This window comes from Mustela erminea, chromosome 10 (assembly GCF_009829155.1).
Source record: "Mustela erminea isolate mMusErm1 chromosome 10, mMusErm1.Pri, whole genome shotgun sequence".
Lineage (NCBI taxonomy): Eukaryota > Metazoa > Chordata > Mammalia > Carnivora > Mustelidae > Mustela > Mustela erminea.
The window spans coordinates 82,884,918-82,899,917 of NC_045623.1; the positions used below are offsets into that span (position 1 = coordinate 82,884,918).

General features: G+C 42.1%; 1 protein-coding gene across 7 annotated transcripts in view; it reads left to right on the forward strand.

Moving 5' to 3' along the window:
• The window catches only part of KIAA0319L (KIAA0319 like), a 90,991-nt gene that overhangs the window by 19,106 nt on the left and 56,885 nt on the right, over positions 1–15,000 (forward strand). For all 7 annotated transcript variants that reach the window (XM_032361594.1, XM_032361597.1, XM_032361596.1 and 4 more), the window contains one exon: positions 12,601–13,127. In XM_032361594.1, the coding sequence (XP_032217485.1) occupies positions 12,601–13,127 (527 nt within the window). The remainder of the gene's footprint in view (positions 1–12,600; positions 13,128–15,000) is intronic.

Sequence of the window (15,000 nt, forward strand, 5' to 3'; positions counted from 1 at the left end):
GCCATCTTGGCTGAGACCCATTGCTTCTGAGAGAATGTATACTTTTGGTTATAGCTGCAGGAAGACGGTGTCGAGCTAGAGTTCAGTCACTGACTTCACCAGATTTAAGGTTGCTGCTTCGCTGCTTGATAATAGTTCCTTACAAGTATCATCATCAAAGGAAAGTTTTGAATGGATTCTTTTTTTTTTTTTAATTTTTATTTATTTATTCAACATAGATCACAAGTAGACAGAGGAAGCGGCAGAGAGAGGCGGGAGGGAAGCAGGCTCCCTGCTGAGCAGAAAGCCCAATGCGGGGCTCTATCCCAGGACCCTGAAATCATGACCTGAGCTGAAGGCAGAGGCCCAACCCACTGAACCACCCAGGCGCCCCTTGAATGGGTTCTTAACTGTATTATAAAATAGTGAGATTTCTAGAAAGGAATTTTAGTTTCAATGGATGTTAAAAGTAAGTGCAGGGACACCTGGGTGGCTCAGTGGGTTAAAGCCTCTGCCTTCAGCTCAGGTCATGATCCCAGGGTCCTGGGATCAAGCCCCACATCGGGCTCTCTGCTCAGCGGAGAGCCTGCTTCCTCCTCTCTCTCTGCCTGCTTCTCTGCCTACTTGTGATCTCTGTCTGTCAAATAAATAAATAAAATCTTAAAAAAAAAAAAAGTAAGTGCAAATTTTGCATATATAATTATTGTCTACAGAAACTTGGCTCCCCTTTCACCCCAGCAGAAGAAGGTACCAGCTGGTTTTGTTTGTTTGTTTGTTTTGTTTTTTGAAGTCATACTGGCAGGGCATTCCCTCTACTCTTATTCCCACCGTGTCAGCCCTTCCACTGGGATACGATTTGACGAATTTGGCTTAAGTATGAATTCCCAATGACCTTAACACTATGGTTCCTATGGTTGTGGTCATTCTGTCTCTGCTTCCTTCTTGGTTGGTAGCCAGAGCAGTTTCCAAATTACTTGGAAAATCAGGCTTGTTACCTGAGATTTTCAGATGCCAGAGGCAACAACACTGCCTCTCAGTGTTTCAGGAGTTGTTCACGGCTTCCTAAGGCATTTGATGAATTTCCTCTGGCAATAATTTATATATTCTGTAGACTTTTCCACTCTGCTACTTGGAATTATGAAGCCAGGTCTAGATTTTGTGCTAGATTTATTAGAATTCTGTATTTTGAGAGGTAGTAATTATAAGTAAGCATTGCTAGCTCCAGAGTTCCCAGTTTTGGGGATCCTCCAGGTAGTACGTATGGGTGCTCTGTCTTCTCTGCTTTGTCGTGGCTTTAGAAGGATTGACTCTGTCCTCCTGTACTCTACCTGGGTAAGCTTTCTACCTGCTCCTACCAGCAGTGAGATCCAGACTTTCCCAAAGAGTTTTCAGTCTAAGGTTCTATGTAAACCCTCTTTTGTAAAGATTTAATATTGCTTTTGCTTAGACCCTGGGAGCAGAGCCAGGCTATGGCGGCGTGGGCAGGAGAGGAACTGATCTAAAATTGGAACTTATTTTCATCTTACCTTTTATCCAAGTTACTTCTAGAATCCAATATTGACTCTACCAATGCTCCCCTGCTTCCTCCTCTGATGAACTCTTTTTCTCAAGAGTAACAACAATGAAAATTGGATCTTAGAGAGGTTAAGTGACTTTTCAAAGGTTAAATTATAGTAAATGATGGACCTACAGCTGAATCTGGAACCTGTGTCTTTTAGCCATCTGAGAGGAGGAATTATGATCCACTGAATGGATGGGAGAGAACTGTTTTGCCCCCATGCGTTTATTATTGAACACATAATGTAGCAACATTTTTAAAAAATAACAGTTAATAATAAAAATAAATAACTCAGTCAAAATCCCCCTTAGTAAATATGTGAACTGAGAGATCAGAGTACCTATTCTCCTTATTGGAAACTATTGGGATTAATTTTCTTAGCAATGCCATAGCAAGTTAACCTGCCCCATACTTCACATTTTCTTTTACTTCTGGTCACTGTCAAACACATACGTGCTTTTGACCATTTGTCCTCTCCCAGGCTCTATTTCCTTGAGCTAAGATAAAGAATCAAATTGTCAGGTAAGAGAGACATGAGCTAGAGATCTTACCCGTCACTAAGCTTTAATAATAATTTTAAGAATACAGCAATCAAGAAGTCCAAGTGAAGTCGGGAGAGTCTGAAACATCCTGTGTGATTGCCCAGGTTGTTCCTTCTGTCGTTGGACAAGCTCTCTCTTGCCCAAAGTAATGGATAAGATCTCTAACTGAGGCTTCCAGGTCATCTCACAAAGCAGGGGAGTGTTTGGGTTCTAAAATGTTTTGGGGCACCTGGGTGGCTCATTAAGCATCTGCCTTCAGCTCAGGTCATGATTCCAGGGTCCCAGAATCGAACCCTGCATTGGACTCCCTGCTCAACGGGAAGCCTGTTTCTTCCTCTCCCATTCCCCCTGCTTGTGTTCCTTCTCTCACTATGTCTATCTCTGTCAAATAAATAAATAAATAAAATTTAAAAAATAAAATGTTTCTCTTTTATACTACCAGATAGTTGCGTAGCTTATGTGACATTCTTCAGGGAGCCATGGAAGTGAAAGACCCTTGCAGGGCAAACCAGTCTTACAGCTAACCCCCATCCACTTCCACTTTTATCTCCTCTTCTTTCAAAGTTGTGATTTTGACAAGAGCTGCTAGCAACAACCAGGAAATTAGGATTTTTTGCTCCTTTCCTTTCAACCTTGTAATTCCCATAAATTTCCTTCACCATTTCCCGAGTCTAAGTCTGTTCCCCCAAATTCCACAGAAATTCTCTCAGAGAGCTTTCACCTCAGAGCTTTCACCATTTATACTGAAGCTAGATAGGCAGCAGCCCTGTCATCAGTTCATCATCATAACTTTCCATCCCCTCTTTTTTTCTTGCTAGGAAGTGCCTTAACTGTTGTGATTTGCGTGAGTCTGACTTGACATTCCTGTATGACTTTGTGCTTTTCAACTCACATTTACCACCCCTCCCTTCTCAACTTTTTAACTGTGACAAGAATCCATTGAGTTATTAAGCCCTCTCTGGACTAAATAGACATTCTCCCTAGATAGGGAGAATGTTCTGAGACCTTGGTTTTTCTTGGAGAAAGACTTCGTTTTCCCTCTAGCCTGCAGGCGATGGTTGCTCATTCTTCTATCTCCCATGTATCCCTGAGTTTGGAGGTGGAACTGATGTCCTCATCATTTCTCACTGTCACTTCTGGAACAGTACTCCTCCAGTGTCATGTAAAAGTTCTGCTCGTTGAGGTTTATACACTTCCTACCTCTAGTCATTACTCATCTACCAATCATCATTCACTCACACACATCCCCCATTTATTGTGGCATATGGGCCTCATCTCTGTTTGAAGTCTTGTCATCGGCCTGGATGACTTTACTATGACCCACCTGATATCAGACCCTCTGGTTTCCTCCATATGCATACATGCCTTTATCTGTGCATTCATTCAGAAAGATATTTGGGGGCACCTACAGTGTAATGTGCTAAGTGCCATGCCAGAATTGGGGGTATCGTATTGAGAGAAAAAAAATAAAACAGACATGGCCCTGTCATCCGTGAGCTTACAGTGTGGTGGTGGGGAAAACACTGAGCAGATGATCACAAGAAATGTAATTTTATAACTGCAATAATTGCTTTAAAGGAAAGGGGCGACTGGGCCTAAAGAGTGTATAAATGGGGAGACCTGACTTGGCATGGAGGCGTCTCTGAGGCAATGATGGTTGAACTGAGATCTCATAAGTGGAGCTAACTGGGCAAAGAAGGGAGGTAAGAGAGTTCCCAGCAGAGCAGGCAGCACGTGCAGAGCCCAGCTAGGAGAAGGAGCGTAGTCCATTTGAGGATTGAAAGAAAGCTGGTGGGTTGGAACATAATGACTGAGGGAGAGACTGCTACAATGTGGGGCCAGAAAGGTAGATATGGTCTAGATCATACAGGATCTTCTTAGGTTATGTTAAGGATTTTGGTTGTCACCCTAAGAGCCCTTGGAAGCCATCGACATTTCTGTTTATTTACATTTTTAAAATTTATCTTTCAAAAAATAATACATGTACATTGTACAAATTCAAAAGGTAAAAAAGGGTATTTCGTGAACAAACAAGTCTCTCACTTCAGTCTCTCGAGCTACCTCCTTTCCCCTGCTAAAGGCAACCATGCCAACTTCTCGACTATTCTTCCAAAAATAGTCTATGCATATATGCATAAACATTATATTCTTTCCCCCCACACACATAAATTGTAGCATACTAGACACACTGCTCTGAACTTTTCTTTTTCTACATAGTGTATTCTGGATATCATTGCATACTAGTACTATATAGAGTAGCCTTATTCATCTCCATAACTGCATGGATCCTCTATTTATTTAATTGGTCTCTATTGAGAAGTTTAAAAGTTGGTTCTAGTATTTTTTCATTTCAAGCAACATATAGTGAATATCCTTTTTTTTTTTAAAGATTTTATTTATTGCCTGGGTGGCTCAGTTGGTTAAGCAACTGCCTTCGGCTCAGGTCATGATCCTGGAGTCCTGGGATCAAGTCTAGCATCGAGCTCCCAGCTCCATGCAGAGTCTGCTTCTCCCTCTGACCTTCTTCCCTCTCATGCTCTCTCTCACTCTCTTTCTCAAATAAATAAAGAAAATCTTTTTTTTTTTTAAAGATTTTCTTGGGGCGCCTGGGTGGCTCAGTGGGTTAAAGCCTCTGCCTTCGGCTCGGGGCATGATCCCGGGGTTCTGGGATCGAGCCCCACATCGGGCTCTCTGCTGAACGGGGAGCCTGCTTCCTACTCTCTCTCTCTCTCTGCCTGCCTCTCTGCCTACTTGTGATCTGTCTTTCAAATAACTAACTAAATAAATAAATAATCTTAAAAAACAAAAAAAAGATTTTATTTATTTATTTGACAGAGAGAGATCACAAGTAGACAGAGAGGCAGGCAGAGAGAGAGGGAAGCAAGCTCCCTGCTGAGCAGAGAGCCCGATTCGGGACTCAATCCCAAGACCCTGAGATTATGACCTGAGCTGAAGGCAGCGGCTCAACCCACTGAGCCACGCAGGCGCCCAAGAAAATCTTTTAAAAAAAGATTTTATTTATTTACTCTTTGAGAAGGAGAGCTGGAGAGCAAGTGAGTGTGGGTAGGGGGAGGAACAGAGGAAGAGGAGAGAAAATCTCAAGCACACTTTATTCTGAGTGTGGAGCTCTACACGGGGCTTGATCTCACAACCCTGAGATCATGCCCCTGAGATCATGATTTGAGCCAAAATCAAGAGTTGGACGCCTAACGGACTGAGCCACCCAGGTGCCCCTGCAGTGAATATCTTTGCTAGCATGTCACATGTGACAATGTATCTGTTCAGTAAATTCCAAATTTAGCTACCTTTATTCTGTAAAGACTGAATCTCTCTCTCTTTTTTTTATTTTTAAAGGTTTTTTTATTTGACACAGAGCTAGAGAGGGAATACAAGCAGGGGGAGTGGGAGAGGGAGAAGCAGGTTTCCCGCTGGGCAGGCAGCTGAATGCGGGGCTTGATCCCAGGACCCTGGGATCATGACCTGAGCCAAAGGCATATGCTTAACAACTGAGCCAGTCGGGTGCCCCAAGACTGAATTTCTTTCCTTTAGAGCACTTACATTAGTTTGCAATCCTACGTTCATTATTGTGTCTGTTTAATTTCTGTCTCCCCATCCAAATTCTAAGCTCCATCAAAGCAATGCCTGGTGTGAAACAAATGCACCGTAATATTTGTTGAATGGATGAATGAATAAAGAAATAAAGATAATAGCTAGGTGGGAAGAAAAGGTGCCTAATTAATTAAACTTTTGAGGTTATCTTTTACTAGACAGAAATAATTTGCATCTCTGTAAAAATCAAAATCATTTGTAACCCATCAGTCTTCTATAAGTTAGCATCCAAATTTAGGCTGTACTCATTAATTAATAATAAGTCAAACAAAAGTACATTCTCTTAGACCAGGGGTTGGCAAACTTTCTTAAAGTGCCAGATAGTAAACATTTTAGGCTTTGTGAGTCTTTTTTTTTTTTTTAAAGATTTCATTTATTTATTTGACAGACATCAAAAGTAGGCAGAGAGGCAGGCAGAGAGAGCAGGGGGGCGGGGGGGGGGGGCAAGTGGTCTTGGGAAGCTTCCCAGGACCCTGGAATCATAACCTGAGCTGAAGGCAGAGGCTTTAACCCACTGAGCCACCCAGGTACCCCTAGGCTTTGTGAGTCTTAAGATAAAAGTCTGTTGCGGGGCGCCTGGGTGGCTCAGTGGGTTAAGCCGCTGCCTTCGGCTCAGGTCATGATCTCAGAGTCCTGGGATCGAGTCCCACATCGGGCTCTCTGCTCAGCAGGGAGCCTGCTTCCTCCTCTCTCTCTGCCTGCCTCTCTGCCTACTTGTGATCTCTCTCTGTCAAATAAATAAATAAAATCTTTAAAAAAAAAAAAAAGATAAAAGTCTGTTGCAGCCCCTTAACTCTGCCATTGTGGGGGTACCTACATGGCTCATTTAATTGTGGGTCTGCCATTTAGCATGCGTTGTGACTCGGGGTCCAGGGATTGAGCCCTGTATTGGGCTCCCTGCTCTGCAGGGGAGCCTGCTTCTCCCTCTTCCTCTGCCCCTGCTTGTGTGCTCTCTCTCTCGCTCAGTCTGTCTCTCAAATGAATAAATAAAATCTTTAAAAAAAAAAAAAAACTTAGCCATTGTGGAGCAAAAAGAGCTGTAGACAATATAAATAAATGAGTGTGACTATATTCCAATAAAACTTTATTTACAATAATAGTAGTTGGAGTTGGCCTGTTAGCCATAGTTTGCTGCTCATGGTTTATTAAATCAGTAGTGATGTGATATATCTTCTTCCATTCCTGATATTGTTAATTTGTGACTGTTGTCTTTTTTTCTGTCATTGGTCTGACTAGAGCTTTATCAGTTTTGTTGATCTTTCAAACAACCAGATTTTGGTCTCATTGATTTTTTCTACTTTTTGTTTCCTGTTTCATTGATTACTCTTATCTTTATCTTTTCCTTTCTCAACTAATTTTGGGTATAATTTACTCTTTTCCAGTTTTTATGATGAAAGCGCTGATCATTGTTGAAAAAAAATTGTTTTTGGCTGTTAATGTTTGGTCTTCATTTTTACATCTGGAAAATATAAAATATAATATATTATATACATTCCAAAGGAATGTATATAATATATATTTAGAAAGGTTTGTTTTAAAAAATATAAATAAGAGCATCATATATATTTTGTGTGAACTTGCTTTTTAAATTAAAAAAATTTTTTTTTAAGATTTTATTTATTAGAGAGAGAGCAAGTAAGCATGAGCAGGGGATGGGGCAGAAGGAGAGGGACAAGTAGAGTCCCCCCTGAGAGAGGAGCCTGAAGCAGGGCTCGATCCCGGGACCTAGAGATCATGACCTAAACTGAAATCAGACACTTAACCAATTGAGCCACCCAGGTGCCCCCTGCAACTTGGTTTTTTAATTCAAGATATTATGGGAATATTTCTTTTCTTTTTTAAAGATTTATTTATTTAATTTGAGAGTGAGAGAGCACATACACACACTTGAGCTGGGGGAGGGACAAAGGGATGGGGAGAGAGAAAGAATATTCAAGCAGACTCCCTACTGAGTGTAGAGCCCCATATGGGGCTTGATCCCAGGACCCTGAGATCAGGATCTAAGCCAAAACCAAAAGCCGGCCGCTTAACTGACTGAGCCATCCCAGCACCCCTCATGGGGCTATTTCTCTTCTTGCATATACAATTCTACCTCACTGTTTTCAGTGGCTGCATGGTATTCTATACTATTTTCATACTGATAGACTTGAAGTTTTTCAAATATTTCACCAGTACAAACCATACTATAATGAAATCTTTACAAGTGAGAAGATCTTTGGCATGGAGGTGCACAGAATATTTTTGTTAAATATATAATTTATTGAATGTCTCTTCTTTGATACTCGAAGGAATAAACCCTTTCTTTGTGATTTACCACACTAACTACATTTGGTGGCTCTTTGTTATGAATTTTCTTATGTTGTTTAAGGATTGAGCTTTGGGAAAAGTCTTCCCATATTTATTACATTTCTGAGGTTTTCCTCTATATGGATTCTCTGATGTTCAGCAAGGCCGGGCCTGTGCCTGAAGACTCTCCTGTATTTCTTGCAGTGATAGGATTTTTGTCCAGTATGAATTCTCTCATATCCAATAAACTCTTTACAAAGGCTTTCCCACAGTCATTTACACCAATAGGGTTTATTTTCACTGTGAGTTTTCTGATGTCTAGCAAATGATACATACCTGAAAGATTTTTTTTTTTAAAGATTTTATTCATTTATTTGACAGAGAGAGAACACGACAGCGAGAGAGGGAGCACAAGCCAGACACTTAAGAACTGAGCCACCCAGGCGCCCCTACCTAAAAGATTTTCCACATTTATTTCAGTGATACGGTTTCTCTCTTACATGTAATTTTTTTTTTTTTTTTTGTTAGAGGCAGGGAGGGGCAGAGAAAGAGGGAGAATCTTAAGCAAGCTCCACTGTGGAGCCTGATGCGGGGCTCCATCTCACAACCCTGAGATCAAGATCTGAGCTGAAATCAAGAGTCGGTCGCTTAACTGACTGAGCCATGTAGGTGTCCCTCCTGTATGTATTCTTTGATGACTAATAAGAGTTGAGCTCTTCCTAAAGGCTTTTTCACGTTTGCTACACCAGTATGGTTTCTTACCAGTATGGATTTTTTGATGTTCCACCAGGAATTATCCCTGAAAGCTTTCCCATATTCATTACATTTGAAAGACTCTTCTCCACTATGTATTCTCATGATGAGTAAGGGCTGGGTTCTGAGCAAAGGCTTTTACTAGTCTTTACGTACATAGGGTTTCTGACTGGTATGATTTCTCTGATGGCTTAAAAGGATAGAGTTCCGTGCCTGGGTGGCTCAGTTATTAAGCATCTGCATTTGGCTCAGGTTATGATCTCAGGGTCTGGGATTGAGCCCTGCATTGGGCTCCCTGCTTAGTGAGGAGTCTGCTTCTCCCTCCCCCATTCCCCCTGCTTGTGTTTCCTCTCTCTTCTCTGTCAAATAAACAAATAAAATCTTAAAAAAAAAAAAAAAAAAAAGAAAAGGGTAGAGTTCTTTTTGAAAGCTTTTCCACATACATTGCATTGTTGGGATTTCTCTCTACAATGAGTTCTCTGGTAATTAATAATTGTTGAGTTCTGTCGAAATTGAGAAATTTCTACATTGAGTACATCTGTAAGGTTGTTTGCTTATGTGAATTTTATGATGATTTAAAGGAAGTGAGCTGTTCATAAAGGCTATCCCACATTCTTTTTTTTTTTTTTTTTTAAAGATTTTATTTATTTATTTGACAGAGAGATCACAAGTCGGCGGAGAGTCAGGCAGAGAGAGAGAGAGAGAAGCAGGCTCCCGCTGAGCAAAGAGCCTGATGCGGGGCTCGATCCCAGGACACTGAGATCATGACCTGAGCCGAAGGCAGCGGCTTAATCCACTGAGCCACCCAGGCGCCCCGAGGCTATCCCACATTCTGTACATAAATGAGTTATCTCACCTGTAAGATTTTTCTGATGGCTGATATAGGGGGAATTATATTTAAAGATTTTGTCACATTACAGTGCTGCTTCTCTGGGGGAACTTCTTTTCTCCCATTCCAGGCCTGTATCAGTGATGACACCTTATGTACACTCTCTGGAGCGGATCCTTCAGAAATATTTTGCTTTAGGACCGATGCTTTTGTTTCAAACCAGTACTTCTAGACTGTACAAAAACCTGGCAGAACTTTTCACACCTCCATCCAGGGCTTTACCCCTTGCTCCAGTTGGGCAATTAACTTTGGTTTAAAAAAGAAAAGCCCCTCAGATTCCCATGGTTTTCCAGCATCATATCCCTGTGCGTGTCCACTAAATGAATCCAGGTGTCTCCATTCAGTCTGGGTAAAGATCACAGCTACATACCTAAATGTCAGTGATCCCTGGATGTGTACTCTTAGTAGTCTTGGAGCCCTCTGTCTTCTTAACGGTTCTCTTACGTAAGGGCAGAAAATCCTGACAAACCAATGACTTCGGAGTCTAGAAGTCCAAAATAAAGGGTTGGTACCTTCTGAGACTCTGGGTAGATCCCTTCCTTGACTTTCTTAGTGTCTGGTGGTCACTGTCAATCATTGGCATTCCTTGGCTTGTAGCAATCTCTGCCTCTGTCATCACATGGCCTTCTCCCTGTGTGTCTATGTAGATCATCAATTTTAGACTTTTCTTATTTTCTAAAATAAGCATTTACAACTATAACTGTCCCTCTAAACACTGCTTTAACTGCATCTCATGAGTTTTTATAGGTTATGTTTTCGTTTTCATTCAGTTAAAAATATTTTCTAATTTCCCTCATGTTGTCTCAACCCATAATTGGGGTAAATTGGTATTCAGTCAAAGATTGAAAGGGATCATTATTCAGATATTGGGAGCTTTTTCTCTGTGTTGTTTCCTCCTTTTTGGTTGTTCGTTCCAAAATTCCAGCCATCACAGTCACTGAAATTCTGTTTCCTCAACTCAGCAAGTCTGCCCTAGTCTGCTTAGGCTCTCTTTCCCTGTGCTACTGTTTGGAGCACACTTCCATACAGAAAGCCAGGGCAGTCGTAGGGCTTACCTATTTGTTTCCTTCCTCTTTGGGAATCACAGTCCTGGACCACCTGTTGCTCATTGTCTAGAAACAGTTGTTTCATATAGTCTAGTTTTCTAGTTGTTCATGATGTGAGGGCAAGTCCTATGGCAATTTGTTCCGCAGGGGCAAAAGTGGGTATCATGCTACATTTTAAAAATTAAATGAAATAGTGGCTTACAGAAAAGTGCAGGTTATTTTCATCTGTGTGGACCTCCTCACTATGTTAAATGTGAGAGAATTATTCTGAGAAGAATGATGGAAAATTGGTATAAAGGTGACTGACAGTAGTTACTGAGGTAACCATTTATTGATTTCAACACAGTCTGTATACTCAGATAGCTGTTCCCAAGATTCATACCATTGGCCACTGTGTGGGAAGGTGTATAAGGATATGAAGGGTATTTCTGTAGCTCTTGGTAGCTTCATTTTTTTCCCCGTAGTTTCTATTTCTTCTTTTTTCTTAAGGAAGTTCTATTTTTTCTAGGTTTCTAAATTGCCTTGTCTGATGTTAGGTCTGTGCCAGTCTCTCTCTTTTCTTTTAATGAACAATGGCAGATTGGCTACCACAGCGCCTGCTCAGTAATCCAGAAGCCTGCCTTTTTTTCCTTTTCTCTCTCATTTGACTGGTGTCCACATTTAGTCTGCTGGACATTTTGTAAGTATTTCTTGGGAGTCAGGTTGGCTTTGGCTGATTATCACATTGTTGCTTTGGTTAGTCACAGCCCCCTTTCAGTTCTGTGTACATGCAGACAGGATTATCCATGTATCTTCGGTATTTTGATTCTACTTCATATTTTCTGTATGTAATTTTAAAATATCTTCTACATTCTAACCCCAGGGCCAGGGCAGGGGTGACGAAGGAGACACCTAGGGCACAAAATTTAAGGAGGCACTGACTCTCAAGATTGGGTAAGCCAGCTCCATGCTTACATGAGTCTGAGAATGCACACCTCCTTAAATTTTGTGCCTGAGGCACCTATTTTGCCTCACCCTGGTTCTGGCTCTGTCTAACCTTGACCGTATTTGGGTGCAGATACCTATATAACTAAGACCTTAAAATGAACTCTATAACAGTTTTCATTTAGAACATGCTTTGACTTTTCTGCATCTGAGAAGACAGAAGTGAGGTAATACTTCAGGAAAATTAATGCCACACCTGAAGTAATTCAGTAGCCTAGAGTTTATGCAGAAGGAACATGAGCTAGAATTTTGGACCAAGTTATTTAGGTTAACTACAGTAGGTCACTGTTGTACTTCTTTTCCTTTATTTCTTACCATGACATGACTTGTCAGTAGGAAGTTCATTCTTGCAGAATCCGGCTCACGATTAAATTTCTTGGTAATCTGACTGCTGCTCTGGCTGATATTGTGATGTGCAAAACTGCCTTTCTCTGGCAAACGGGTAGTTAGAAAATGGTGACCCTATAACCTGTAAGAGGTTAAGAGTACTCAGTTTGTGTTGCTCCCGGTTCGGGGGAGGGGGTAGTTATTCCATCCAGTTTCGCTACCTGTTCTTCTGGTCCCATAATGGTCACACTGTCCCTGAGAAGTGGCAGGATGTGAGTGGAAGGTTAAGTGGTGGGACTCCCCCCACCCCTCCATACACTTCTACCAGAATAGCTGTTTTGTTTTTTTCTGTTTCATGAACTGGAGTTCTGTAGGAAAGGTCTATGTGGAACAGACTCATTGAGAAGGGGAACCAGTGATGAATGTGGAACAGCACTTCTATAAGCTAAAGTATCTTGAGCCAAAAAACACTCTATTTTGCTTCTTCTGTTCCACTTGCTAGACAGCTTTCCCACTCTCTTAAAAACCAGTCTTCAAAATAGCCTTAAATGTTGGTGTTCAGGGCTCTTTACAGAGCAGTTGTCTGTTTTTATTACATCTTAAAATGTTTTCATTCCTTGTTTTTAGATGCCAGTGAAAGCAGGTGCCAGCAGGCAAAGACAGAATTTGGAGTTGGCCTGAGATCTGGGGGAGAAAATCACCTCCAGCTTCTTGAAGGAACCTCCTCTCTGCAATTTTGTTGGGCTGCCTGCTGCCAGGACCCTGCCTGTCATGCCTTTTGGTGGTTAGAAGGGATGTGCATTCAGGCAGACTGCAGCAGGCCCCAGAGCTGCCGCACTTTCAGGACCGACTCTTCCAATTCCATGCTGGTGTTTTTAAAAAAATTCCAAACTGCAGATGATTTGGGCTTTCCCCCTGAAGATGATGTACCACATATTCTGGGGCTAGGTTGGAGCAGGACATCTTGGAGGAGACAGAGTGCATCCAGAGCTCCACTCAGACCCACTGTATCTTCCGGTGGCCATCATAGCTTAACCAGGAAGCTTTGGAAGAGAGATAGTCCCAGTGAAGAAGTAACTACACATGCAGTGACACAGCATGAAATGAATGACTCCAAGGAAGTAGGTCGTCTGAACACCAGCGGTTCTGCAGAGGTAAGCACATTATGAAGAAGGAGCAAAGAAACTGTTAAATCTGCTCATACATTTGGCACACGTGAGCAGTGAAGCTGGCGCTGTGGGCAGCACTCTGTGCCGAGGAGTGTGTGTATGAAGCTGCCTGGCGTTGTATTTTCGGGTGCTGCCCAGATGTACAAGCATAATTGGACCTAGGAGATGCTACCTGCATGCAGGTCTGATGCATGCATTGTCTTGGTAAAAGCAGAAATCTGCTCATTATCTAGTCTGAGATGGTTCTTGGCTACAGGTAGATGCAGTTGTGTGGGGACTGTCTTCACCAACAATTCTCCAGTATTTTCTGCCAGATTGCAGAACACTTGATAGATGTGGTTGCATTCAGGCTCTCCTTCCTCTTCCCCATCTCCCGCATGCACACGCATTCCTCATGGGGTAGTGTCTGTTCCAGTCGAGGTAGCCATTCCTGGCGCCACAGACTAAGACTTGGCCTGCTGGGCTAAGGAGCCAGATGTGGCCATGAGCCAAGAGGTCTGTGGGGGAGTTCTTATCCAGCTTTATATGCCAAGGGGGCTAGCACCAGTAGAGTTTATTCTGCTTATTATGTTTTTTCATTGTTGATCTTCCGAGGCAAATGATTAAAAGGAGTGACTCACTCTGTGCTCAGCCTGCCTTGATTGCTGTGACTTATTTTTGTATTTGTTTTGTCCTAGTTGTCTCTAGCAAGTTGAAGCCAGAGTGGGGAGGCGACTACATGCCAGGCACTATGTGTGCTAATTGTTGTACAGTGTCATTTTGTTTAATTTCCATAGCAGTATTTCTAGGTTGGTATTATTAGCCCCATTTCCCTAGTGAGGAAACCGAGGTCCAAAGAGGTTAAACAGTTTGATCATGCAGCTAATGAATAACAAACCTAGAATTGGAACCCAGACTTAATATTAGGAAAAAACCTTTCAGTGCAATATTAGAGATATAATCTTGGGTTTAACGTGCCCATCAACATTTAGATGTCTTGTTGTCATGAGGTCTCTTTCTGAGCACTAGAGATACAAAGGTGAATGAGATGTGGTCCATACCCTCAGGGAGTTGACAGTCTAGTGGAGACTCAGACACAAAGATAGGTATTTACAATAGTGTGTGATTATCGCATTAGTTACTTACACAATTTAGTAGGAACAGAAAGGAGGAAGTGATTCACTTGATCAGGCAGGTGGTACGGATGTGCAGGGAAGACTTCACAGAAACGTTTAATTTCTTTCTTTTTAAATGTTTATTACTTATACTAGATTATAATCTTCATTTTTAAAATTTTAAGCCCAGTGTAATAACATAAACTGTTAGTTTAGTTTCAGGTGTACAGTATAGTGATTCAGGAGTTCCATATATTACTCACTGCTCATCAAGATAAGGGTACTCTTGGGGCACCTGGGTGGTTCAGTGGGTTAAGCCTCTGCCTTCGGCTCAGGTCATGATCTCAGGGTCCTGGGATCGAGCCCTGCATCAGGCTCTCTGCTCAGCAGGGAGCCTGCTTCCTCCCTCTCTCTGCCTGCCTCTCTGCCTACTTGTGATCTCTGTCTGTCAAATAAATAAATAAAATCTTAAAAAAAAAAAAAGATAAAGGTACTCTTAGTCCCCTTCACCCATTCCCCCATCCCTCCCACCAGCCACCTCCCCTCTGGCAACCATCTTAAATTTATTTCTTGAAGGATATGTTGGATTTCACTGGGAGATTAAAGATAGTAAAAAACGTTCTGGGGGCGCCTGGGTGGCTCAGTGGGTTTAGCCGGTGCCTTCGGCTCGGGTCATGATCTCAGGGTCCTGGGATCGAGTCCCGCATTGGGCTCTCTGCTCCGCGGGGAGCCTGCTTCCTCCTCTCTCTCTCTCTGCCTGCCTC